The 27,455-nt window shown below is 40.0% G+C and overlaps 1 protein-coding gene across 2 annotated transcripts in view; it reads left to right on the top strand.

Annotated features, from left to right (window-relative positions):
* Window positions 1-24,759, top strand: part of LOC124144306 (carbonic anhydrase 7-like) — a 31,371-nt gene extending 6,612 nt beyond the window's left edge. The window contains exons 2-10 of one of the 2 annotated variants that reach the window (XM_048381289.1): window positions 4,607-4,663; window positions 6,435-6,555; window positions 14,278-14,442; window positions 15,679-15,824; window positions 16,352-16,444; window positions 16,967-17,033; window positions 18,933-19,084; window positions 21,923-22,084; window positions 24,564-24,759. In XM_048381289.1, the coding sequence (XP_048237246.1) occupies window positions 6,435-6,555; window positions 14,278-14,442; window positions 15,679-15,824; window positions 16,352-16,444; window positions 16,967-17,033; window positions 18,933-19,084; window positions 21,923-22,084; window positions 24,564-24,578 (921 nt within the window). In that variant the 5' untranslated portion in view covers window positions 4,607-4,663 and the 3' untranslated portion in view covers window positions 24,579-24,759. The remainder of the gene's footprint in view (window positions 1-4,606; window positions 4,664-6,434; window positions 6,556-14,277; window positions 14,443-15,678; window positions 15,825-16,351; window positions 16,445-16,966; window positions 17,034-18,932; window positions 19,085-21,922; window positions 22,085-24,563) is intronic. The other variant, XM_046513646.2, reaches the window with a different exon arrangement.
* Window positions 24,760-27,455: the final 2,696 nt, after the last annotated feature.

Here is a 27,455-nt window from a genome sequence, read left to right as displayed (position 1 = left end):
AATTGGGATACGATGGTTGGTTGGTTGGTTTGTTGTTTAACGCCGCACTCAGCAATATTCCAGCCATATGACGGCGGTCTGTAAATAATCGAGTCTGGACCAGACAATCCAGTGATTGATATCATGAGCATCGATCCACGCAATTTGGATCGATGACATGCATCAACCAAGTCAGCGAGCCTGACCACCCGATCCCGTTGGTCGCCTTTTACGGTAAGCATGGGTTGCTGAAGATCTATTCTACCCCGGATCTTCACGGGTTGGGATACGATGACATGCATCAACCAAGTCCACATGCATCAACCAAGTCAGTGAGCCCCATCAACCGATACCGTTAGTTGCCTCTCCTTATTTTGTCTAGATATGAAAATGACTAATAATTTTTCGGTTCCCTCTGATCAACGACCATCTGTTTGCAATGTTAATGTTTTCAAACAAGGGAGTGTGACTCAGATCGTTTGATCGATTTCCATGAAACTTACTGTTGTACAAAGATGTATCTTACTATATTCTACAAGGTAACATCATTTCCGTTACTATCCTAATATCACAGGGACAGAACGGCCTATTGATTGAAATATAGTGTGTGAGTGAGTATGGTTTTACGCCGCTTTTAGCAATGTTCCAGCAATATCACGGCGGGGGACACCGGAAATGGGCTTCACACATTGTACCCACGTCGGGAATCGAACCCGGGTCTTCGGCGTGACGAGCGAACGCTTTAGCCACTAGGCTACCCGACCGCCCCGAAATATAGATATTATCTGATTTTGTTCATTATGTTTGTGTGTTATGTAACCCAAACCACAATGCCATGATAGGTTCAGAGAATCTTAGTCACCATGGCGACGAAACGGAGAACTCTGCATGGTTAAACTTGAGATATTTATCCGATTCCGTTCAAATTTGATTCACAACATATGTCGGTGCGATTAAAAGGTAAGGTTTGACCACTTAGTGGTCCTACTACAATTAAAATGTGGTTCGTATTTGTATACATCCTGTAACTATTGTGTGTGTTATCGGAGATTTCGTTTAAGTGTAGGGTCTAACAGAATCCTGATTGTTATAATAATATTTAATTCTAATTGAAACCAAAAATTCATTTAACATTGTATTAGGTTATGAGGTGAATACAATAAAAAAACTCGACATCATTTTCTATTTTCCTATTCATAAGAAAAATAGCGTGAATGAATGTACAAATTGTTTTGCAAAGATATTGAAAAATGTTTATTCAAAGATGTGTATAACTATATAAGGAATAATAATGTGCTTACAAACCTACAATCTGGATTCACGCAGGGTGACTCCACCTCAAATCAGTATTTATACGACTTTATTGCAAGGGCTTTAGGTGAAGGTAAGGCAGTTAGAGCTGTATTTTGTGACATAAGAAAAGCCTTTGATAACGTTTGGCACAAAGGAATAATATATTAACTGCAACATTATGGTAGCTGTGGAAAGTTTATGAGATGTTTGACAGTTACTCAGAAAATCGATACCAAAAGGTAGTTATAAATGGCTATAGCTCAGATCTAAAAGCAGTCTTAATAGGTGTACCACAGGGCTCGGTCTTGGGGCCCATTATTGTTTATTGTCTATATCAGTGACATTGTTGAAGGAATAAATGGTAATATAAGACTCTTTGCTGTGTCCTCTGGTTAATTGTTTAAGAAGTTATTGTTATCGTCTATCCCCAACTACCTTAGAAACTATGTATTAATCATTTATCTTACTTAGGTTTTTATTATTGTAATATTTGGGATAACTGTCCTAATGAACAGTCTAATTTATTGAAAAAACCTTAGATGCTCTTAGAACCATATGTGGCAATGTCATGAATTTTTACTCAGAAGATACAATGCAAAATTGGTAAAGTTTTACAAAATGAATAATCATCTCTCACCCGAATATCTTTGTAATATTATTCAGCATACAGTTTCGGAAAGCACACATTATAACTTAAGGGATAAAGCTAATCTTCAAACATTGAAGTGCAAAACATAAGCTCATGCAGATTCATTAAAACCAGCCTCAACACAACTCTGGAATATGCTATGGTCTACCAGAAAACCTTACGGGGACAGAGACCGTTTCTCAATTTAAGAACTTGCTACATGGAAGGGGAGATAATGGTATACACTGGGATTTAAATTATGAAAAATTGACTGTCGCGTCGTGCTTGGCTGCAGCGATCTTAACGCAGATTTGTATGACAGACATTTGTTCTTGTGGATATCATACCGAAGTTGCTTTACATTTATTTTGTGTGTGTAAAAATTACTATATTCTTTTAAATGAAATATATTTTTACCAACATGGTTACTCTTTACAAACAGTGCTATACAGAAATTCGTATTTGAGTGAGGAAGATCAAATCTTAGAAATAGATTCTATTCAAAACTTAAAATTACAAACTGGCATATTCTCAATTAAGTAAATTTATTGATTTATATAAACTGCAAATATATATCTATTATATATACACATCTAGCTTGGCATGTGTAATTTATTTGTTGTATTCAACCTTTTCTGATGTATTAATTGTATCATGTAGTATGTGTAACGGAGCGGTATTAACATAAGCGATTCGCTTGTTTACCAATCCATTTTCATATTTCAGTGAAAATACTATGTTTAATCACAAAAGCGTAAAAAGAAACGTACACAACACCAAGTGACAGTATGTCCCATATGGATGCATGTTAGAAACTAAAGGTGTAATCTGCGGTCAATATGTTTAACGTTTGAAATGTACGTATTATTTGGCCCCAAATTTGCACATTTTTCGCAGGTCTTGAAAGAAATTAGCATTCGATTGAGAATGAATGTATATTACAGATGTGTGTGAATATGGTAATCGTTTTCATGTATTTTCTAGCGTGTGCCATAATCGTAAATGCTGTGCATATGTGGCACATAGTTAAGTATACTTAGAATTCTGTATAAAAAGGTATAGATTTATCCTGTGTTTCGTACGTTCCAACATGTTAAGTCATACGTAAATAGAGTGGGTAAGTGAGTATGGTTTTACGCCGCTTTTAGCAATATTCTAGCAATATCACGGCGGGGAACACAAGAAATGGGCTTCAAACATTGTACCCATGCCGGGAATCGAACCCGGGTCTTCGGCGTGACGAGCAAACGCTTTAACCACTAGGCTACCCGACCGCCCCATATACGTAAATTGAAGCTCCGACGTTCATACAGTCTGGCCCTCACTCTATGAAGGTTCCTACTCCAATGAACTCACACAAAGTGAAGGTCAGTTCTTAAGTGATGGTGCAAAATAAAAAATTAGGAGTCTTATAAATATAAGACGTTAACGCCAGAGAATAACCATTTTCTGACGAAACAGATTCCATTGGGCGTTAAAGGCACAAATGCGTTGGAAATTTTCTGAATGGATCACCGAAACTCAGTTATGACACCAGGTGTTGGCAAAAATGGTAAGCATGTCCTGCCCTAATGGACACTTAGATGCCAAGGACAAAATTGTTTTAACCCACACACACAATAGTTTAATAACGCTAAAAATTAATGACTTCTTTGATAGGTATTTAGAAGTTGGAGTACTAAGTGAGGAAAGGATTTATAGCTTCACCCTTTTGTTTATGTTACTGATTTATGGCTTCACCCTTTTGTTTATGTTACTGATTTATGGCTTCACCCTTTTGTTTATGTTACTGATTTATGGCTTCACCCTTTTGTTTATGTTACTCATTTATGGCTTCACCCTTTTGTTTATGTTACTGATCTATGGCTTCACCATTTTGTTTATGTTAATCATTTATGGCTTCACCCTTTTGTTTATGTTACTCATTTATGGCTTCACCCTTTTAATTATGTTACTCATTTATGGCTTCACCCTTTTGTTAATATTACTCATTTATGGCTTCACCCTTTTGTTTATGTTACTGATTTATGGCTTCACCCTTTTGTTTATGTTACTGATTTATGGCTTCACCCTTTTGTTTATGTTACTGATTTATGGCTTCACCCTTTTTGTGTATGTTACTCATTTATGGCTTCACCCTTTTGTTTATGTTACTGATCTATGGCTTCACCCTTTTGTTTATGTTACTAATTGTCATTTCTGCCCTTTAGTGTACATAACAGGCCTCTCCACTCCAGTATAACTACATCTGATATTTACTCTACTGTATAAACATTGCCTCCTACCTGTAAATATACTTGTCAACCATACTCTGTATATCACTTTCTTAATAACAGTGAACCTACACCGAAACGTCGCTCTTAATTGTCATTGTAAGGAGTTGTTCATCCATAAATCCTATCCTAACTTAAAAATTAATGAGTTGAATGATGTGTCATGATACTTGTAGACACACCTATGTGGATTTGCAAAACAAAAATATTAGTTTTGAGAAAATAAAACTATTTTAATAACGCTATAAAATGAGTTGAATTATTTGTCCTGGTACTTGTAGACACACATGTATTTATTTGCCAAACAAAAAAAACATGAGTTTTGAACATCTGAAACTATTCTCGCCCATAGGCTAAACTTTTCATCCGATGAGCGAGATATTTTAATAGTTGTTGTTAAAATGAGTTGAATTATGTGTCATTTTACTTGCAGACACACCTTTATGTATTTGCAAGAAACTCTCCGCGCTGTGGCCAATCTGGGACAAAGGTATTTACAAACTTCAACACGTTATTATCAACATTTGTATATACTTAGGAAGAAAAAATGACCATGGCATAATGGAAGTTACAAATGTCTACTTCGTGTGCAGAAACCGTTCAAGATATCAATATTATCTGTTAACGGGATCGGGTGGTCAGGCTCGCTGACTTGGTTGATGCATGTCATCGATCCTAATTGCATGAGTCGATGCTCATGATATCAATCATTGGATTGTCTGGTCCAGACTCGGTTATTTACAGACCGCCGTCATATAGCTGGAATATTGCTGAGTGCGGCGTTAAACAAACCAACCAACCATTTGAGTTGCGTGCGTACAATTACGTATGAAGAAATTAGATAACCCAGTGGTATAACAACACCATTCGTAATTACCCAATATGTCTTTTTCATCTTGCGTACACAACTGTTTTTACAAATGTTCGTTTCTTACTGACCGAATGTAGGCATCGTGTATACAAAAATTCTGTGTGTGTGTGTGTGTGTGTGTGTGTGTGTGTGTGTGTGTGTGTGTGTGTTTGTTCTAGTCCGGACTGATGCCGATTTTATAGTGCTAGCCCACTGAGATACCATGCCGCAGTTTAACATGAATACCCTCCTCAGACTCGGTATACTGACTCCGAGACAACCAGTCCATGTTTTAGCCCCTCAATGGCGAGCGCCAGGCAGGGTAACAACAAGTACCATCTTTTAACGTCTCTTGGCATGCCGCGACCAGGGATCGAACCCCGGACGCTCTACCAATAGCCAACGGAGGCGGTCTTTAGCGGTAAAAGGCTAATGAGGTCATATGAGTCTTGATTACAAAGATAACAGCATATGATCAAATTAACTGAAATGATTGAAACTTTCGGGGGCGGTCAGATAGCCTAGTGGTTAAAGCGTTCGCTTGTCACGCCGAAGACCCGGGTTCGATTCCCGACATCGGTACAATGTGTGAAGCCCATTTCTGGTGTCCCCCTCCGTGATGTTGCTGGAATATTGCTAAAAGCGGCGTAAAGCCATACTCACTCACTATGAGCACATAAGAACTTTTCAAATACATACCTTTGATATTCGGAATGATGCATAACTTTCAACGGCGTAAAAACATTTGAAAATTTTACAAGTTACAAAATTAATGGTTCCCCACCTAAGGAAATGTCCATATTTCAAACCCTAGTATACTTAAAAAGGAGTCGGAAATTTCAAAACCTATTACATTGGAAATACTCTGTGACCAAGTAGTTACTGAGGCACCGCTTTTTGAATTCATTCTTGGAAATGTCTGCAAATCCGGTCATAACAACCATGACAGTGGTGATTGCACATACGGAAATACACGATGTAAGGTGTATGCTCAAAGTTCATAGGGGGCACGAGTGGCCCAGTCGTCTAAGGCGCCGCAATTCGCTGTGCTGAGTTGCGTTTATTGGGCACGCCAAAAACCTATGATTGTGGGTTCGAATCCCGGTTCGCCCCGATTATGTTTCTAGGTTTGTCAGCACCATACCTTTGCTCGTGGGTTTCATCGAAGTGGTAAACGTCTGAGACCTGCATCACGTCGAGCATTCCCACATTAAGATGACACGCCGTGATATAACTGGAACACTGTTAAAAGCGGCGTTAAACCCAACTCACTCACTTACTCACTCAAAGTTCATCAAAGGGAAGCAAACGCAAATCCGACCAAAGCGCGTGTATTTGCGCTCGCTCTCTGTTACATCACTCAGTCAATTGTGTATATATAGTCCTGCCTGCACGATTCTCCTCCATAAAGATGCTGATTCCGATTGGTGTCCTGGTTGTTGCGACCAACGTCTATGTGGCTGCCGAGAGCGCCCTGTGCCCTGTACCTCATCATAAGGTGCATTTCGGCTACCACTTTGGATCGGCGGATGGTAAGTTGATTTTATTGACAGTGTTCCTTTAACTACACTGGGTAAATAGTTTAACTGCCATATAAGTAATTTTAACAATAAAATACGAAATAAAGTCTTGACTATGCTTCTTTGATTCTTTAATATGGTTACATTAACATAGTTTATAAAACCATTGTGGACAGATTGGTTACTTTTGCATTCAAAACTAAGGCGGTTGTGTTTTATCGCTTGAAGTACGCACCGATCCTAAAAATGAGGAATGTGAGACAATATTTAAGTGTAACGCGGTTACTTAACACCGAGCCTGATAATCACGTTGGTGCATTATGCACGCATGCACGCACGCACGCGCGCGCACACACACAGACACACACACACACACACACACACACACACACACACACACACACACACACACATAGTTTCCCTATGTGACTGATATGTTTGTTTGTTGTTTAACGCCGCACTTAGCAAAACGGCGGGCGATATATAGTCGGGTCTGGATCAGAAAATCCAGTGCTTGACATAATGAGAATTGGTCCAAGCGGTTGGGATACGATGACATGCATCAACCAAGCCAGCGAGCCTGACCACCGATCCCGTTAGTTGCCTCTTACGACAAGCATACTAACGGGATCGGGTGGTCAGGCTCGTTGACTTGATGGATGCATGTCATCGATCCCAATTGCTAGGATATCAATCACTGGATAGTCTGGTCCAGACTCGATTATTTACAGACCGCCGTCATTTAGATAGAGTATTGCTGAGTGCGGTCTTAAAAAACAAACAAACAAATTCAACGCTCATCCAACTGGACTTGCAAACTTTATACATGCACACTGTTACTATTCATCCTTTGTCGTTAGACTCAAAGCCTTTCAGCCACCCTCGTAAGACGTTCAGCGCGTTGGTGGTGAGGTGAAATGGGGTTTAACGTCGCGTCCAAGATTATTGCACTTATATAGCGACGTGCATGCACGTGTATGTGTGTGTGTGGCTGCTTGTACTAGTCCGGACTGATGCCGATTTATAGTGCTAGCACACTGAGATACCATGCCGCAGTTTAACATGAATACCCCACTCAGACACACTATACTGACTCCGAGCCGACCAGTCCTTGTTTTAGCCCCTTAATGCCGAGCGCCAGACAGGGTAACAACAAATACCATCATTTAACGTCTTTTGGTATGACGCGGCTGGGGATCGAACCCCGGACCTTCCGCTCTCCTGGCGGACGCTCTACCAATAGACCATGGAGGCGGTCCAGCGCGTTGGTAAAACCTACGAGTACAAGTACGGTGTTGACGTAACTAGACTCATACCAAGGGCGAATATGCGATTATTTTTTCCCCTTCTTTATTCATCTCAGCAGGTGCAGCATACATAATACATGTCATTTCAATAAGGGGCGGTCGGGTAGCCTAGTGGTTAAAGCGTTCGATCGTCACGCCGAAGACCCGGGTTCGATTCCCGACATGGGTACACTGTGTGAAGCCCATTTCTGGTGTCCCCCGCCGTGATATTGCTGGAATATTGCTAAAAGCGGCGTAAAACAATACTCACTCACTCATTTCAATAAAATTGTGGTATATGGTATTCAAGAAATGTACAGCTTTTCATACATATAAGTTCTTGTCTATAAAGTCAACGTACTGTAACAGTGTGTATTTCAGATTGGTTTTTAAACAAAGTGTTGAAGGAAGACCAGAAACTAAAAAAGTTTACAGTGTAACAATCTATAAATGATATTAACTTTGTAGCATTGTAATAACTAATTATCTTATGTTGTATATGTTCAAAATGTGGCATTAATCTTTTCCTACATTGTTAGTATATTACTTGTTTTGTAATTAAAAGACATTAGTTCAATATTCAGTGGGTTATTATGTTTGCCTTAAGATCCAAACAAAACATTTTCTCTGTTCAAATCACTGGTTCCTTCCACAGTTCCAAATATACAGTTTCTCCCAAATCTTTCTTTCATGTTCACAATCATATAACATATGGATTATAGTTTCAGGTTGATTTGTATAGAAAGTACACAAAGGAGAATCAACATATCCAATTTTATGTTAATATTTGTTAGTTGTAAGAATGTCATGAATAATCTTAAACTGAAACCATCTTATATCTTCACTTTCAGTGCATCCTTTTGCCAGAAATATATGTTCTTGCCAATCCGTTTCACAAAATGTCATATTTAGTCAACTTTCCCATTTTTCAATGCCATGAAATTTAACAAATTCCGGTGCTGCTTAAGTCTTGTAAAATTCTTTACTACCCTTATTTTGGTTAAGCAGATGTGATATATTGAATGGCATGGTTGGTCGAGGAGATATAGAATTGATAACATAGCATTCCTTTACCTTACAAAGCGGTACCTTACTGCATTACAACTCCATAATATTCTATATATTTTATTTCGATTCCATTCATATGCACAAAAGCATCAAATTCATAAAATTTACCTTTGTCTTCCACTAAATCTCCAATAAAGGTTACACCTCTGCTTGACCAATGTTAAAAAAGGTCGGGCTATTTCCTATTTGTATTCTACTATTTAACCATATAGATTGTCTCATAATATCTTGACCAGTTTCCATTTTCGTTTTCGACAAGTATGTTGCACAAGCTTCCAAAACATCCTTTGAAATAGATTCATGGTATTTGGAGCAATAACTACATCAACATAGAAAGCAACTGCCAACCATAATCTCTCCCTATTTGGAATACAGCAAGAAACTAAATAGGTCCATTTTAAGTGATTATCATATAATCTTCTGACCCATTAAAGTTTTTGTGCTGCAATCACATCCTTTATAATTGGCATGTTAATTCCGCCATATTTTTGGGGTTGAGACTTTATTTGTCTTTTCACTTTATCCGGTTTTCCCTTCCATACAAATTTAAAACATCCTTCGGGAAAAGTATCTATCACATCTTTTGAAGGATTGTGTATGGAAGAAAAAACATGATTCAATTTTGACAATAAGAGGGTTTTAGGACTATAGTTCTACTTATTGGAGACAAATTTCTTACAGTCCATAGGTTCATTTCTCTCTCAATTTTCCAAGCTTTATTTTATAATTATCCTCTACAATATTATCTAAATCAACATGAAAGCTTATTTCTAGTAGTTTCGCCCCGATTATGTTTCTAGGTTTGTCAGCACCATACCCGTGCTCGTGGGTTTCACCGAAGTGGTAAACGTCTGAGACCTGCATCATTTCGGGCTTTCCTCCCACATTAAGCTGACACGCCGTGATATAACTGGAATACTGTTAAAAGCGGCGTTAAACCCAACTCACTCACTCCATCCAAACTTAGTGATGTATCATCTACAAATTGTTGCAGCAAGTGTCCAATTTTCCTATCTTAATTCCTTTATTTTAGGATTACTTCTTATCATATTTGCCAAAATTTCCGCACAAATTATAAAAAACATATGGCGAGACTGGGTCACCTTGACGACAGCCTCTTAATATCTTTAAATAAGGGACTCGCAAATCCATAAACTACTACAGTGGATTCCATGCAATTAAAAAATGTTGACACCCACTTTTGAATACTTGGTCCAAATTGAAAGAATTTTAGTGCATTAAACATAATCGTTCTATTTATCGTATCAAAATCTTTCTCAAAATCTATTAACACCAGTAGATTTGGGATTTGATAACTTTCTGTATAATCGATTAAATCATATATCAATCTAGTCACCTCTCCAATATATCTCCAAGGAACAAATCCCTTTTGGTCCTATTATAATAGGTAATACAGTTTTAATTCTATTTGCTATGACAGGTGATGCAAGTGTAGAAGATGTATTTAACAATGAGATTGGGCGCCAATTATTTAAGAAAAGTTTTGGCTTATCTTCTTTTAGTAAGCAAGTAATAAGACCCTGTTTCTGTGTTATAGATAATTAATAATTTCTATATCCATAATTTAGTGAATTTATTAAATATTTTCCAAGGTCATTCCAAAAGAAATTTTAAAATGCTGTTGTAAATAAATTTTCATTTTTCTTTTTCTTTAGTTCATCTAGGGCTTCTTTGCCGGTGATTTCCCCTTCTAAGTCTAATGACATTTAGTTAGACAGTCTTGGAATATCTCGATCAGAAAAAAGCTCTTCTAAATATATTAATTCACAGTCTTCCTCGCTATACAGTTTTTGATAGAACTGTTTAGTTTCTGCTAGCAATTCATCCTGGGTTTTTTTATTACAGTTCCATCATTTTTATGTAATTCTTTAATATACTTATTTTAAAAAAAATCGATATTCTAATTTTACAAAATAACTACTAGGTTTTTCGCCGTGTTCTATCCATTTCGCCTTTGATCTAATAAAAGCCCATTTGGTCCTTAATTTATTTACTTCGTCCAATTCATTTTAATCTCACCTATCTTTCCTATAATCTTTTTCTTAAACTTTTCTTAACTTCTTAAACGTTTGTGGAGTCTAATTTTTTTTCAAGCTCATCGAATCTGAAAATAAAGCTTTTTCTTTAGTCTCATTTTTCTATTTCTCAGTTGATAAATAATAAATAAATTATCCTCTTGTGGCTAATAATAATATTTCCCATAATAATTGATCATCAATCAAATATTTCATTTCTTCAGTAGACTTATCCTCATATTAATGTAATGTGTTTTGTATTGTTTCTTTTATTTGTTCCACATAATCCTTATCTTGTAATAAAGAATTATTAAATTTCCAAAACCCACTTACCATATCTGATAAGTGTATTGTCAGTGAAATCAAAGAATGGTCTGAATTTATACTTGGATGAATTTCACTATTATTTACTGAGTACATGAGGTTTTATGAAATCAAAAAGTAATCTAATCTTGCCTGTTTGATTGGATTAAGTTGTCGACAAGTGAAACGCCTTGTGTATGGGTTAGACTCTCTCCAAGGATCCTTCAAATCTAATAAATCAATTATTTCGAATACTGTCTTTCGTGCCTTAGGATTATTAATATGTTTACAATTTAATGTATCTAGATCCACATCCATTATCAAATTCCAATCACCACATTAAATAATCCTTCCGCTTTCTAATTTTAATATAATTTCCTTTATTTTCTGAAAAACGTCAGGGTTATCTATATTTGGGCCATGTATATTTACTATTGTATACACTTGTTCTTGAATTTCTATGTTTAAAACCACAAAGTTGCCTTCATTTTCATCTGTAATAAATTGTTTTATTTTAAATTCAAATTATTATTTAGCAATATAGCAGTTCCCCAAGCATTACTCCTATAAGTACTTATATAACATTCTTTATAACCCCATTGCTGCTTTATTAATTGTTCCTGATCAGCTGTGAAATGCGCATCCTGTTGGCGGAAGATTTGTGCCTTTTAACTTTTTAAAAATCTGAACACTTATTTTATTTTGAATGCATTTTTCAGACCTCTACAGTTCAGGGACATATTTTTTAACTTATCTCTATGCATCATATTGCATAATAATTTCAATTGTGTACCACCTGGCCGCGGCATTCACATCCCTGCGACGCCCGTCATCTGCCATTCGCATACCAACACCTCGCACACGTCATGTGCGCTATGCCAGTACAAAAAGATCCGGGGTAGAATAGGTCTTCAGCAACCTAAGCTTGCCGTAAAAGGTGACTATGCTTGTCGTAAAAGGCGACTAATGGGATCGGGTGGTCAGGCTCGCTGACTTGGTTGATGCATGTCATCGATCGCAATTGCGTGGATCGATGCTCATGATATTAATCACTGGATTGTCTTGTCCAGACTCGATTATTTACAGACCGCCGTCATATAGCTGGAATATTGCTGAGTGCGGCGTAAAACAACAAACCAACCAACCAACAAAAGCCAGTACACAAACGACAAAAGTCGAGCACAGCAGAGACATGGACACAGCGGTCTGTATACCACCACATTTGCATATTGTTTTTGCACTATTTACACGTTGGGGTGCTTATTGTCCACCAGTGTATTGAAATATTCTTGTTACTATACACAATGTACCTACAGAGAAGGGTTTTATCATAAAATGAACAAAAGTAAACAACACTTGACAAATAAAATAGGATGACTTCCCTCACTGTACAATCTTTAGTATTTGACATACTGTTAAACCAACACCTTGTGGCTAGATAGGTGCGTCAATATTATACATATTAATAAAATATATATACTCAAAGTTGTGTTAGATTTTATGAAAAAGTGTGCTGGTGATCATGGCTAGTTGTTTATTTCTACTTATCTTATGTTCTGTAATCTCTATACAGAAATGCTCATTTACTCTAGTAGAAAAGATATAGCACCTTTGGCTAAACAACAGACATAACGGAGCGCTAGTATATCACAAGTATGTTGTATGTCACAACCAGTGTAATAAATACACTCACTCATACCAGGGGACACGGGTGGCCCAGACGTCTAAGGCGCCGTGATTCGCTGTGCAGAGTTGCGTCCCTTGGGCACGCCAGAAACCTATGATTGTTGGTTCGAATCCCGGTTCGCCCCGATTATGTTTCAGCACCATATCCGTGCTCGTGGGTTTAACCGAAGTGGTAAACGTCTAAGACCTGCATCACTTCGGGCTTTCCTCCAAAATTAAACTGACACGCCGCGATATAACTGGAAAGATGTATGTGAGTCATAACTACCGTATATAAGCCGCACATCCCGCAGCTAGCACGTCATAACTAATGCATGTAAGTCGTTACTAACGTTGTACATAAACTTTTCCTACTGTAGTTAGTACGTCATAACTAACTTTGTGTGTAAGTCATAACTAACGTATATCAGCCGATCATCCCGTAGCTAGTACGTCATAACTATGTATGTAAGTCATAACTAACGTTATATATAAGCCGCTCATCCCGTAGCTAGTACGTCCTAATTAACATTGTGTGTAAGTCATAACTACCGTTATATATAAGCCGCTCATCCCGTAGCTGGTACGTCATAACTAATGTATGTAAGTCATAACTAACGTTGTACATAACCTATTCATCCCGTAGCTAGTACGTCATAACTAATTTTGTGTGTGAGTCATAACTAACGTTGTACATAACCTATTCATCCCGTAGCTAGTACGTCATAACTAACTTTGTGTGTGAGTCATAACTAACGTTGTACATAACCTATTCATCCCGTAGCTAGTACGTCATAACTAATGTATGTAAGTCATAACTAACGTTATATATAAGCCGCTCATCCCTTAGTTAGTACGTCATAACTAATTAACACATTAAGCTGACACGCCGTGATATAACTGAAATAATGTTAAAAGCGGCGTTAAACCCAACTCACTCACTCATTTTCTTAACCCATCGTTCCTTATTGTACTTGTCACCCTACGTCATCTTTTGTACATAAGTAAATAATGTATGTAAACACCCAGGAGAGGGTGTCCTAAGTTGGATAACTTCTTCCTCATCCTTTTCCATTCGTGAAAAATATATGTTAAACCAAACCTGAATGCCTATTCTTACCTGGATTGTAATCACGTGATCAAACTCAATGATGATGTTAATCGCTAGCAAAATGGGTATTTCTTGAAAAGGGCACTTTGCCATGTTGGTCATCACTGCAAGTAATATTCCTGATCGGCGGAATGCCTTGTTTTCATTTTGTAAGGGTAAGCACACATGCAGCTATCTTCGTTAATTAATCATCGCGATATTTGGTGTTTCTAGTCAAGTGACGAGGACTTTTACATTGTATTTCAGACAACACTATTTGTTTCAGATCCTTCTCACTGGTACAATCTAGACGAAGACACCCACTGCTGTAACGGGCTAAAACAGTCTCCCATAGATATCGAGACTGATGACTTACAGTGTGCATCTCTTGACGACATCGAGTACGAACCCCACCACCGAGGTCCACTGTCTGGCGATCTCAAAATAAATGGTTAGAATTTGTTCCTGAAAGCCATCACAACTCTGCAGTAACTCTGTCACTATAAGAGACTCGAGAAACCGTTTTGCCGAGATCGCGTTATCGACGAAGTCCCAGGGCTCCATTTCATAACCGACTGTCATCCGTGAAGATCCGGGAATAGGTCTTCAGCAACCCATGCTTGTCGTAAAAGGCGACAATGCTTGTCGTAAGAGGCGACTAACAGGATCGGGTGGTCAGGCTCGCTAACTTGGTTGATACATGTCATCGTATCCCAATTGCGTGGATCGATGCTCATGATGTCAATCACCGGATTGTCTGGCCCAGACTCGATGATTTACAGACCGCCGTCATATAGCTGGACTTTTGCTGAGTGCTTCGTTAAACAACAAACAAAACATAACGGATTGTAGCGCTGCGACTGTCGTAAGCTTAAGTCTAAGAAGGGGTTACTCGATTGTCGCGCTAGGATCGCTTTCTAAAATGGCATTATGTCAGGGACGCCGACCATTTGATTGGATGGAGGGGGCGTGTGGGTGCGGTGGCATGGTACCCATGTGGGGAATCAACCCGGATCATCGGCGTAACGAGCCAATCATTTAACCCTTAGACCAGCCTATCGCGCCTACTTCTCTTTGATTTCAGGCCATGGTGCATGGTTTATAGCCGATTATTGGGGTAGTGACGTCATTTCCAAAACGAAGCGACCGCCTACGTGGTCTAGTGGTAGAGCGTCCGCCAGGAGAGCGGAAGGTCCGCGGTTTGATCCCCGTCGCGTCATACCAAAAGACGTTAAAAGATGGGACTTGTTGTTACCCTGTCTGGCGCTCGGCATTAAGGGGCTGAAACAAGGACTGGTCGGCTCGGAGTCAGTATACTGTGTCTGAGTGGGGTATTCATGTTAAACTGCGGCATGGTATCTCAGTGTGCCAGCACTATAAATCGGCATCAGTCCGGACTAGTACAAGCAGCCACACACACGCACACACACACACCCACACACACACACACACACACACACACACACACACACACGTGCATGCACGTCGCTATATAAGTGCAATAATCTTGGACGCGACGTTAAACCCATATTTCACCTCACCTCACCTCCAAAACGAAGCTACTCTGGCGAATGGGTCCAGGGTATTTATTAGAAATAGCATGAGATATAATACACTGTATATTTGAGGATGTCTTTCTTCAAGCCCTTCTACTCTTACCCCAACACGTGCACGCATTTGACTGCAGGCCATGGTGCGATTCTTGCCTTCTTCGAAAATGATCGCCTCGTGACGAAGGACATGCCTTTCACTGACGACGAGTACGTCCTTCACTCCGTGCACTTCCATTCTCCCTCAGAACATCTCGTCAACGGCAAACACTACGATGGGGAGGTGAGACTGGTTTCCGAATTAAGAGTTGGCGATATTTAAAAATATATCTTGAAGATATCAAACTGATCATGTTCCACCTCTTTACACAGTGCATTGCTCACAATGGATGTTTTGTTTGGTTAGATTCTTGGTCGGGATAGTTCTCTGAGTGAGTGATTGCGTATGGTTTTACGCCGCTTTAAGCAATATTCCTGCAATATCCCGGCGGGGGACACCAGAAATGGACTTCACACATTGTACCCATGTCGGGAATCGAACCTGGGTCTTCGGCGTGACGAGCGAACGCCTTAACTACTAGGCCTTTCCTTGACAATACGATAAACTACGTTTATAACGAACACGCTCATTACGAAGTGACGGATGTAGCGAACTGTTGTTTTTGGTCCCGGCCATTTGCGAGAACCTTTAGTTGAAACGATTATAACGAACTATGGATATAACGAACAAAACATATTGGTCCCATTGAGTTCGTTATAACCGTAGTTAACTGTATGTTGTGTTGGTAAAACACCGTGTTGTTGTTGTAGCTGCATATGGTTCACTTCAAAAAGGAGTATGGGAACCTTCAGGACGCCGTGGACAAAGAAGATGGTTTAGCTGTCATCGGAGTGTTCCTGCAGGTGAGAGTTTCAGCGTCACGTTCTCTACAAACTTCAACACCTTTGTTAACCCAGTACTCAGTGCGTTGTCCGAGATCTTCTGCAGTCGGTGCTAGTCGGGGAACACGGTCGGCCCAGTCGTCTAAGGCGCCGCGATTCGCTGTGCAGAGTTGCGTCCCTTGGGCACGCCAGAAACCTATGATTGTGGGTTCGAATCACGGTTCGCCCCGATTATGTTTCTAGGTTTGTCAGCACCATACCCGTGCTCGTGGGTTTCACCGAAGTGATAAACGTCTGAGACCCGCATCACTTTGGGCTTTCCTCCCACATTAAGCTGACACGCCGCGATATAACTGGAATACTGTTAAAAGCGGCGTTAAACCCAACTCACTCACTCATAGATTATAAAAAGACTATATAATTCTGGCAGTAAGCAGCGCTTTTAATTAACGCTCGATGACAACCTTTACGCCAGCCCACACGGAACAGTTAATTAACATCCTGCAATAATGATAATGACACGGTTTCTGTCATCTTCTCCAGGTGTCGGATGAGTCGCATGACCATGCCTTCAATACTTTCGTGGATGGAGTGGCGCATCTGAAGGGCGGTATGTATATTCATATAACAGTACCCATGCATGTCGTAAGAGGCGACTAACGGGATCGGGTGGTCTGGCTCGCTGACTTGGTTGATGCATATGTCATCGAATCCCAATTGCGTGGATCGATGCTCATGATGTCAATCACTGGATTGTCTGGTCCAGACTCGATTATTTACAGACCGCCGTCATATACCTGAAATATTGCCGAGTGCAGCGTTGAACAACAAACAAAACCTGCAGTTGACTGAAATAGCTGAACGGAAGGACGCATCCAACAATAACTCACCCTCTTGTGTTTGATGTGACCACACCCTCGAAACGGGGAACCTCTAGAATAGGTCTTCAGCAACCCATGCTTGCCGTAAAAGGTGACTATGCTTGTCGTAAAAGGCGACTAACGGGATCGGGTGGCCAGGCTCGCTGTCATGGTTGATGCATGTCATCGAATCCCAATTGCGTGGATCGATGCTCATGATGTCAATCACTGGATTGGCTGGTCCAGACTCGATTATTTACAGACCGCCGGCATATACATGGAATATTGCCGAGTGCGGCGTTAAACAACAAACAAAACCTGCAGTTGACTGAAATAGCTGAACGGAAGGACGCGTCCAACAATAACTCACCCTCTTGTGTTTGATGTGACCACACCCTCGAAACGAGGAACCTCTAGAATAGGTCTTCAGCAACCCATGCTTGTCGTAAAAGCGACTAACGGGATCGGGTGGTCATCCGTGCGTGCGTGTGTGCGTCCCGAAATCGTTTCCGGTGCATAACTCAGAAACCGTTAAATATTTCTCTACGAAATGTTGCATGTCTATCAGACTCATGCTGAACTGGTGCCTTTTGCTATTTAGGAATTTTAGAATTGTTTTATTTTTTTACGTTTCCATGACAACAAGTTGGACTTAGGTTCTATAAGGGTGGTGTTCGTTTCCGGAGCGTAACTCAAAAACCGTTAAATACTTTCTTACAAAACTTTGCAGGTCTGTCAGGCACATACTGAACTGGTGCCTTTTGATATTTAACACTTTTAGTATTTTTTATTTTTTACATTTCCATGGCAACAAGTTGGAAAACAATAAGGGTAGGGTTCGATTCCGGATGAAATTTTCCATGTCTATCAGACGCATGCTGAATTGTTGCCTTTTGCTATTTATGAATTTTAGAAATGTATATTACTGGGTATTATTTCGAGAAATATTTCCTTGCCAAACATTGCATGTCCATAAATAAAGCACATACTGAACTGGTGCCATTTGATATTAAGGAGTTTTAGAAATGTTTATTTTAGAATTTCCATTGCAGCTATTTTGACATGGGCTAAGAAAATTTTTGGGTCAATTACCTGGTTTGGGACCATAACGTGTTAAAATGGACGGGGGATATAGATGACTTCGTCGACTATACGCTTGTTTTTTTTAGCCTAGTGACGTTTTGATAATGTTTGTCATTATTAGTCAAATCCAATTTTCAAGTGAAGTCTCTAATAGGCATTTAGAAGTTAGGAGAACATAAATACTGAGCATTAACCTGATTAATTAGCTCAGAAACGGCATGACAAAGAATCAAAGAGGTCGCTATCCATACAAAGTGTCATTTATTAATCATTTTCAAATGTTTACATTCTTTTGCAAGCCAGTTTAGATGAGCATAGAAACTTTGTTAATATGAATAAGGATGCTGTGCTCATCTTATATGAATAAACAAACAAGCCCCAATTGCAAATTGTTATATGTTGTGAATATCGTCAGCTGATGCTGTATCATAATCATGGAGATGGCTGATACCACTGACGTACTATCACTAGCGAGTGAGTGAGTTGGGTTTAACGCCGCTTTTAACAGTATTCTGCCATCCGTGCCCCCCTGTCACTAGTGATGTGATATTGTTACGTTTGTGTAGATGAGGATAAGAAAGTGAAGCTGGACCCCCGCCAGCTGCTGTTGGATCATGAACATTACGTCACCTACAAGGGCTCGCTTACAACCCCACCCTGTTCGGAGTCCGTCCGATGGGTTCTTATGAAAATGCCCATTCTCACCACATCAGACAGGGTAAGAATTTACAGCATATTCCTATTCATCATTGAATTGGTCGCAAATCCTTTAGATGACAGGAACCCAAGAGGTTCGATTATGATCCTTGGTGTGTTAACGCCATACCGGAATTTAACTACAATTTAAAAAATATTTTTTTATCATGTTTTTTTGTATATTTAAAATGAAATAGTTTGCTTTTTGTGTCTACTCTCGTCAAAGATATTTGTTTTCACTTGCCAGCAAACAGGATGTGCAACGGGACTGCTATCTATCTAGGTAACGGTAAACGTGGCAACTACAAGAAAATGTCACTACTCCTTCCTGAATTTTACTTGTCTGGGACCGGCGGATGTATGTTAATTCAAACGCTGTTTGCAAACGTTTACGACCGTTTGACACTTTGTATTTTTCACAATAATTAGTATGACTGAATGCTATTCAAAACAGCCTTGAGCAATTCTCGAACATATTGAGCCAATCAATCAGAAGTAGCCATATTTAAATACAGGTTTATCTGAATCAGGTGAGGTGAAATGGGGTTGAACGTCGCGTTCAAGACTATCGCATTTATATAGCAACTTGCATGCACGTGTGTGTCTGCTAATAGTCCGGACTAATGCCTATTTTATAGTGCTAGCCCACTGAGATACCATGCCGTAGTTTAACATGAATACCCCACCCAGACACAGTATACTGACTCTAAGCCGACCAATCCTTGTTTTAGCCTCTTCGTTTTGTTTTGTTTTGTTTGTTTGTTTGTTGTTTAACGCCGCACTCAGCAATATTCAAGCTATATGACGGCGGTCTGTAAATATTCGAGCCTGGACCAGACAATCCAGTGATTGAAATAATAAGCCTCTTAGCGCCGAACGCAGGCAGGGTAACAACAAGTACCATCGTTTAACGTCTTTTGGTATGAAGTGGCCGGGGATCGAACACACGACTTTTCGCTCTCCGGGCAGACGCTCTACCACTAGACAGCGGAGGCGGCCTATCTGAATCAGGCACCATATGGGCTGCCACCTTAGATAGCCATCCAAAGGAGGCCGATTTTATAACATGTACTTATTTACAGGGGGCATGGGTGGCCCAGTCGTCTAAGGCGCCTCGAGTCGCTGTGCAGAGTTGCGTCCCTTGGGCACGCCAGAAACCTATGATTGTGGGTTCGAATCCCGGTTCGCCCCGATTATGTTTCTAGGTTTGTCAGCACCATACCCGTGCTCGTGGGTTTCACCGAAGTGGTAAACGTCTGAGACCTGTATCACTTCGGGCTTTCCTCCCACATCAAGCTGACACGCCGTGGTATAACTGGAATACTGTTAAAAGCGGCGTTAAACACAACTCACTCACTCACTCACTTATTTACAAATAATATATGAAGGTGTGGAATGTTTAAGAAATAAACGCCGAGTAAGAGTTGTTTATCGTACAATAAACACTGCAGGGAGAATAAACCACGAGGGGCGCACGTGTCAACAGTATCGAAATTCAGCAAGTATCAACAGTATCGAAATTCAGCAAGTCCCAAAGGTATATGCACTGCCCAGCCATCGATGATTGTGCCGGTGTTCTAAATTTGCTATTTATTGAACATTAACTGTAATATTGAAGCACTCGAAATGTGGCAAGTAAAGTCAAGCAAGCGCCCCTGTTTGAAATCTAGATCTCCAATAATTCCGACAAGAATTGTCCACCGCGACTTTAATTTACCGATAAAAATCTCGTTGAAATTGTAAGTGTGGTCGTGGTCGTGGTTAGTTCATGACAGACTGTTTCAAAGATTATGTTGCAATACGAACGACAGTTTGGATTATATACTCATCGCCGAAAGAAACGCGAACCATAGAAGCATATAGAGAAGTATGTATACGTTAAGAACAGATGTTTCTAATGTGTTCCACTTAATGAAAAACTAACAATCAGTCAAGTATTACCACTGTTTTTATTCTTATCACGATATGCTGCACGTGATATCCGATTTCCATTGGTCCTCCATGTTCCCCGCCCATTATTGTTTTAAAGAGATATGAAAAGCACATGTCGCCATTGCAAAATTAGAAAAATGTGCCAAATTCTAACGGTGTGAGTCAAGCGATAAAAAGTCTCATATACTCATCTGGCGTTGTGGAAATCATCCCAAACGTGATGTACAAAGATCTACGTTCTAGTTCAGATCAGTTCTGTCAAGGAGAATATTATTTATTAGAAAACTGACGCCACGTGTGTCCATATATACGACCATAACTTTAGATCAGCAGTTTGACGCGACGTCATTGACGTCACAACACGCGAAGTCAAACAAGCGCACCTGTCCAGACGATAAATTCAAAGCGGCGGGAAATCAACGACTATCGGTTAGCCTATACAAGTAAAGTTGCATATTGTTACATCCTTGAACGAAAAAAACTAAGCGTTTACTCATTCCTGATAAGGTATCAAATAAAAGTTAAATACTTCCGATACATTACTACATTAATAATTTGTAAATTTAAAATTAATTAAACCTAATATCCAATGCAGAATGTTTGAAATACGAACCCTGTCGTATTATGATAATATATTCCTTTTTACTGCGAAGCTTTACAATGTGTATTTTATAATATCTGCATACATAATTAATTATCAGTTATCTTGTACAATCACAGAATGTTACATGTAAATTACGCACACGGAAAATACTATTTCAGCTAACCAATCATAGAGCCATTATCACAGTTTCAATGAAAAGAAAAACATATTGAAACCGAACTTTACAGCAGGTCGAATTCATAAGCAGTTGACATAAATGCAAATTATAAAGGTATTGGTGTCATCATTTAGAAGTCATGTTGATGTTGTATTATGTTTGTATAGCGTGTACCGTCGACAGAAACTGGGGCCGAAGTACCGCATTTGAAACCGACCTTGACAAATCTGTTTACAATATGGCGTCAACTCACGTTTAGATGTCGTGGCAAGCTTTGGAAATCTCCTCTTGCGACAGTGAAACGGTTACGGTACATTATTCACACGGACAGCTAATTTGATCAATCAAACGTGACTCTTAGTTATCTCATATAGAAAAAAGCAGCAGTTATTTGTCGAACGGGCGAGGCGGGCGAGCATGTACGACAACAGGTCGACAAGAAATCGCGGCACAGCTGATGCGAACGTGCCCTGTCGATCATTTCGGTCTTGGCCATTCAGTGTTTACGTGTTGATCATAAACTTCCTGCCCATAAATACATTATGCCACCTTAATATTAACGATCACAGCTATCTTTCCATATATTTTTTTTTTTCTGTCAATCAGCATCATGAACAGAAAGACAATCTGCCCTGTCGTTTCGTCACTTGCTCCGTGCTAACTCGCAGTCGATAAAAATATGCAATACTTGAACAAAAAACTTAGTTTGCAGATTAAACGTCAGTAGTCTTACGCCAATAACAGTAAAGTGGGGACCAGTCTGAACTGATTTCTTTTTTCAAATTGGCTGTCTGATACTAAAATAGTTACTTGTATGTGAAATGGGTGCATAATCAATATTTGCTGTCTTTTGTCAGAAGTTCAAACATGGCAGAAAAAAGGCCGACAAGCGCGGTAACTACTTTACTGAGATCTTAATTCACAGTTGAAAAGTGGGCGTAAAAAGTGAGGGGCCATAAATGGTCCCGTGGCACCAAGAGGACTAAGCTAGGATGTTAGTAAAAAGTACACCTTTTAAAGATATTTACCCGTATTTAAATAACGATGACTCCCCGAAAAGAATCCCGCCGCGGCAATGTCGGAAAAGTACATTTTATCAGCAGGTGGGTTGAATTTGGTCTTTGCAGTATATTCTCACAATGTTCACGTCGAATATCTGACTGCCAACACCGATTGTGTCATATATATCCTATTTTTGGAAGCGACCGTTCGGCCATTGCGTTATCTACCTTGCCCAGGTACATATAACAACTCACTAGACTCTTCCCTCTCTAAAACAACGTCGTCCAATGTACGACGTCATCAAGTTGCGAGTGTATGTTCGAGTCTCCAGAAATGACGTCATGATAGAACAATGCTTTGTCGTGAAATAAACCACGCTTCGTTCTTCATTGTTCTTTGCGATTTATCGCGTAGCTATCTTATGTATGAAAATAAGGGAGCGTTGCTTAACCTTTTGCCAGTCGTATATTTCCACCAGTGACAGATGGCCTTTTGGTCTGGTCGCCGTGTTGTAGCTGTGTGTGCCGCGCAACGTGTTATTGTAGGTCTTAATGGAATTGTCTGGAGTTCCTATCTGAATCGAAAATGAACTTTGAATGAAGATTCAAGATCCAGATGTGGACAAGGCGTCCGACTTGGACCAGAACGTCCGTGTTTCTCATTCCACCACAAGGCTCAAAATCTATTAATGTTATGGCCGCTAACTATAGATTAAAACTGTGGTGATCGGACATGTAGACGCCACCACGTGTGGCGGTTGATGAAGGCCATAGGCACTTGAGCCCTCACTCTTAGGAACGCCTGACGCAGTTCAGCTGCAGTTGTCGGCCTTGGCCGTCTTTGAATCTCGTCCCACAGGTGCTTAATCGATTTAAATCGTGACTGAGGACAGGCCTCTGCATGGTTCTGATGCCATTCTGCTCGGACCACCCCACGACCACCAACACAAGCATCCGAATAACGTTCCCCAAGGCGTCGCCAGACGCTCTGCCATCTGCTGTTGAGATACAGTAACGGCTCTCATCTGGGAAGCGGACTCTTCTCCACTGCTGATGGCGCCAATGCTGGTGCTCTGTTTCCCACTGAAGACGGTCCCGGCGATGACGTGGTGTTAGAATGGGTCCCCGGTGTGGCCTGTGACAGTGGAGGTGTCTACTCGTCAATCGTCGACGTACGGTGTCCGCACTAATGTGTCGTTGGTGTGTCACCATGGCCTGTCGAGCAGTTTCCACCGCAGTAACAAGCGATCTTGAAGATGCTGTCGCACAATCTAACGATCCAGACGTCGGGTGGTGACCCATGGTCTTCCACTTCGTGGTCGGTCATCTGTAGTGTTAGTGGTTTGGTACCGTTGCTGGAGCCTGTATATGGTCCTTACGTGGACTTGAAATGCATTGGCTACTTGCCGAGCGGTTTGTCCAGCTTGCAATCGCCAAAGGGCTTGGTGTCGCTGATTTCTTGTCAATCTTGGCATGTGGTAGCAGTTCAATAACTCATGAATGTTATCCGATCCGGGTGGATTTTTATAGGGCAAGAAATGGGGGAACGCATGTGCATTTCAATTTGCACGGAACTCACGTGGATCGGGTTACCATGGCCGTTGCCGTGGTGCGTTTTGGGCGATCGGTTTTATTGTCGTCTGCTTTGTTTTGTATCATCAAGTTTCATTTTTCCGGACAAGGTAATGTTAAATTTTAGAAACTTTGACAAAAATTACCCAGATATTTAAATGACTACTTTTCATGCAATGTTACTTGGGGTGACGTTTCTTTTGCGGTTCAGTATATTATATGGTTTTGTTCATATAGGTTGGCATGCTGAAGTCTGTTCCAGTCAGTAATGGCGATGCACTCTCAGTTGACTCAAACGTCAGACCACCTCAACAGCTCAACGGCCGCGTTGTTTTTGCAAAATGCTAATAAACAAATAAATATGTGTATTGCCATGACACCTTGAACACCCGTGTTATAAACTTTTATTCAAATAGATAACTGTTAACATCGATGATGTATTTGTTTCTCTTTTCTTGAACCCGTCCCAGCATGCTTTTATATTTGACTTCGTATGACGAGTGAGAATGTGTGTTTGGTTTAATATCGCTTTTAACAGTATTTCATAACATGGCATGTCGAATGACTAACTGTCAACCACAATGATGTATTTGTTACTATTTTCTTGAACCCATACCAGCATGCTAAGACAGGAATCGGTATGATGCGTGACAATAAGTGGTTGATTTACGCCGCTTTTCATTGATCAAGGCGGGTCAGGTTGAGGTAAGTTTGTTTGTTTGTTTGTTGTTTAACGCCGAACTCAGCAATATTCCAGCTATATGACGGCGGTCTGTAAATAATCGAGTCTGGACCAGTCAATCCAGTGATTGACATCATGCGCATCAACCAAGTCAGTGAGCCTGACCACCTGATCCCGTTAGTCGCCTTTTACAAGCATAGTCGCCTTTTACGACAAGCGTAGTCGCCTTTTACGGCAAGCATGGGTAGCTGAAGATCTATTCCACCCCGGATCTTAACGGGTCAGCTTGAGGTAAGATGAAATCCTGAAGTGAGTACGTATTTTCCACCTTTACTAGACAAACCAGGAAACATAACCAGGGTCAATCTGAGATTCGAACCCACGATCGTTGGTTTCTTACACGCCTTATCTGTTCATTGAAATGCGAAACCGCACAATGAATAATTATTCTTTTCAACACGTTGTTTCAGGCAAAAAATAGTTTACAGGATTTAAAATAGAAATAATTTTAAGTCCCACCCCAAGCATACAAATGGTTTGAATGTTCATTTTGATATGAGTGAGTGAGTGAGTTGGGTTTAACGCCGCTTTTAACAGAATTCCAGTCATATCACGGCGTGTCAGCTTAATGTGGGAGGAAAGCCCGAAGTGATGCAGGTCTCAGACGTTTACCACTTCGGTGAAACCCACGAGCACGGGTATGGTGCTGACAAACCTAGAAACATAATTGGGGCGAAACGGGATTCGAACCCACAATCATAGGTTTCTGGCGTGCCGAAGGGACGCAACTCTGCACAGCGAATTGCGGCGCCTTAGACGACTGGGCCACCCGTGCCCCCTCATTTTGATATGAACGACTCGACAAAGGAAAATATACACCGGTCCCATGTTGGATGGCTAAAACTAAAAGAAACAAGAAATTGTTAATCGATGGTAATATATTGGATATGGGTATCCGTGTTGTGTTTTGGATCTAACTTTTCAGTGTTTCGACGATTGTTTTATTTTGTTTGTTTGTTATTTGTTTGTTTTTAACGCCGCACTCGGCAATATTCCAGCTATATGACGGCGGTCTGTAAAATAATTGAGTCTGGACCGATTGTTTTCAGCCTGGTAACATTTGATAAAGTTTGTAATATTATAGTGTATATTTTCTTTTGGTCGGCAGTTTAGTTATTATTGCAAACGGATATTTTTATATTATGGTTCTAATAATTGAATACAGTTAGTGTACTCACACTGAATGTTCCTTTAATGGAATATATTTTAATGTTTTACACGACATGCGGCTTTTGACGTTCAATTTGACGCTCATACGTATTTCACGAGACCGTCTTCTTGAAATGACGTAAACACTGACGGACTACTTACACATTCCCGAGATTGAGAAGCGTCAGAGAGTTTGACTGCATGATTGTTCTCGAATATCCTCGCTATGACCCATCCTAGTGAACACAACAAAGAAATGCGCATAATGACCTACACAAGTAACCGCCACAGGTTCATGAACAACTTCGGAAATCTCTCCCGTCACGTTTATCGTGTCGGCCCTTTTGACGTCTTGTATTTGATGTGAATGTAATGTTAGGTGTCGATTCCCAGACTGAAACAATATGTTAGCCCAGAAAACTGTACGTAATTTGTACTGATTTTGTAAACCTGGAGAATTGTGTAATACGTTTAATTTGTTGATTGTATACCAAATATAAATCAAATATCATAGGCATCGATCTGCGACTGACAAATATGGCGGCATCAAACCGACGTTTTGCCGATGACGGGCTTGCTGACTTCTAAAACTTAAATTCAAGACTTACTGTGTGTTGATACATACATACATACAGACATACAACATGATCTATATGATTTGTGGGACAAGGGACATGTGTATCTATGCATTTATTCCTCACCTGAAGCAAACGAATCCAATAGATAAGATGAACAAATGTTTTCACATTCCTGTTTTAAAACAGTATGTTAAACGCACATGGCAGTCAGGTACTGTTTACCCAAAACAAATTATGCAATCATAGGCTTCTGATGAATAACCATTTCCTTACAACCTGATAATAATCTGACGTCATGTTTATAACACAAATCTGTTCTAAGAAAACAGCATAAATCAACTTTAGGGGGTTTCAATCTAAATTCTTGTAATAACTGATAATCTTCCATGATAATTATACTACTATCATAAGACAGCTTAGTCATGCTTTTACACATACCCCAACGAACCCACACAAAGTGACAGTCAATTTTTAAGTGAGTTATGTCGTTGAAAGGGGATGATTTGGGGTAATTGTTTTTCTTTTAACACTATCCTAGTCATACAAATTCGTAACTCCTTGAATCACAGGAGGGGCAAGGCACCACAGCTGTCTGCATAAATACCAAATTAAGCAGTGATAAGCGGTCTATATGTAATGAGTGAGTATGGTTTTATGC

This window comes from Haliotis rufescens, unplaced genomic scaffold (genome assembly GCF_023055435.1).
Source record: "Haliotis rufescens isolate VD_foot unplaced genomic scaffold, xgHalRufe1.0.p SCAF_37, whole genome shotgun sequence".
NCBI lineage: Eukaryota > Metazoa > Mollusca > Gastropoda > Lepetellida > Haliotidae > Haliotis > Haliotis rufescens.
This window is presented reverse-complemented; position numbering and strand designations above follow the sequence as displayed.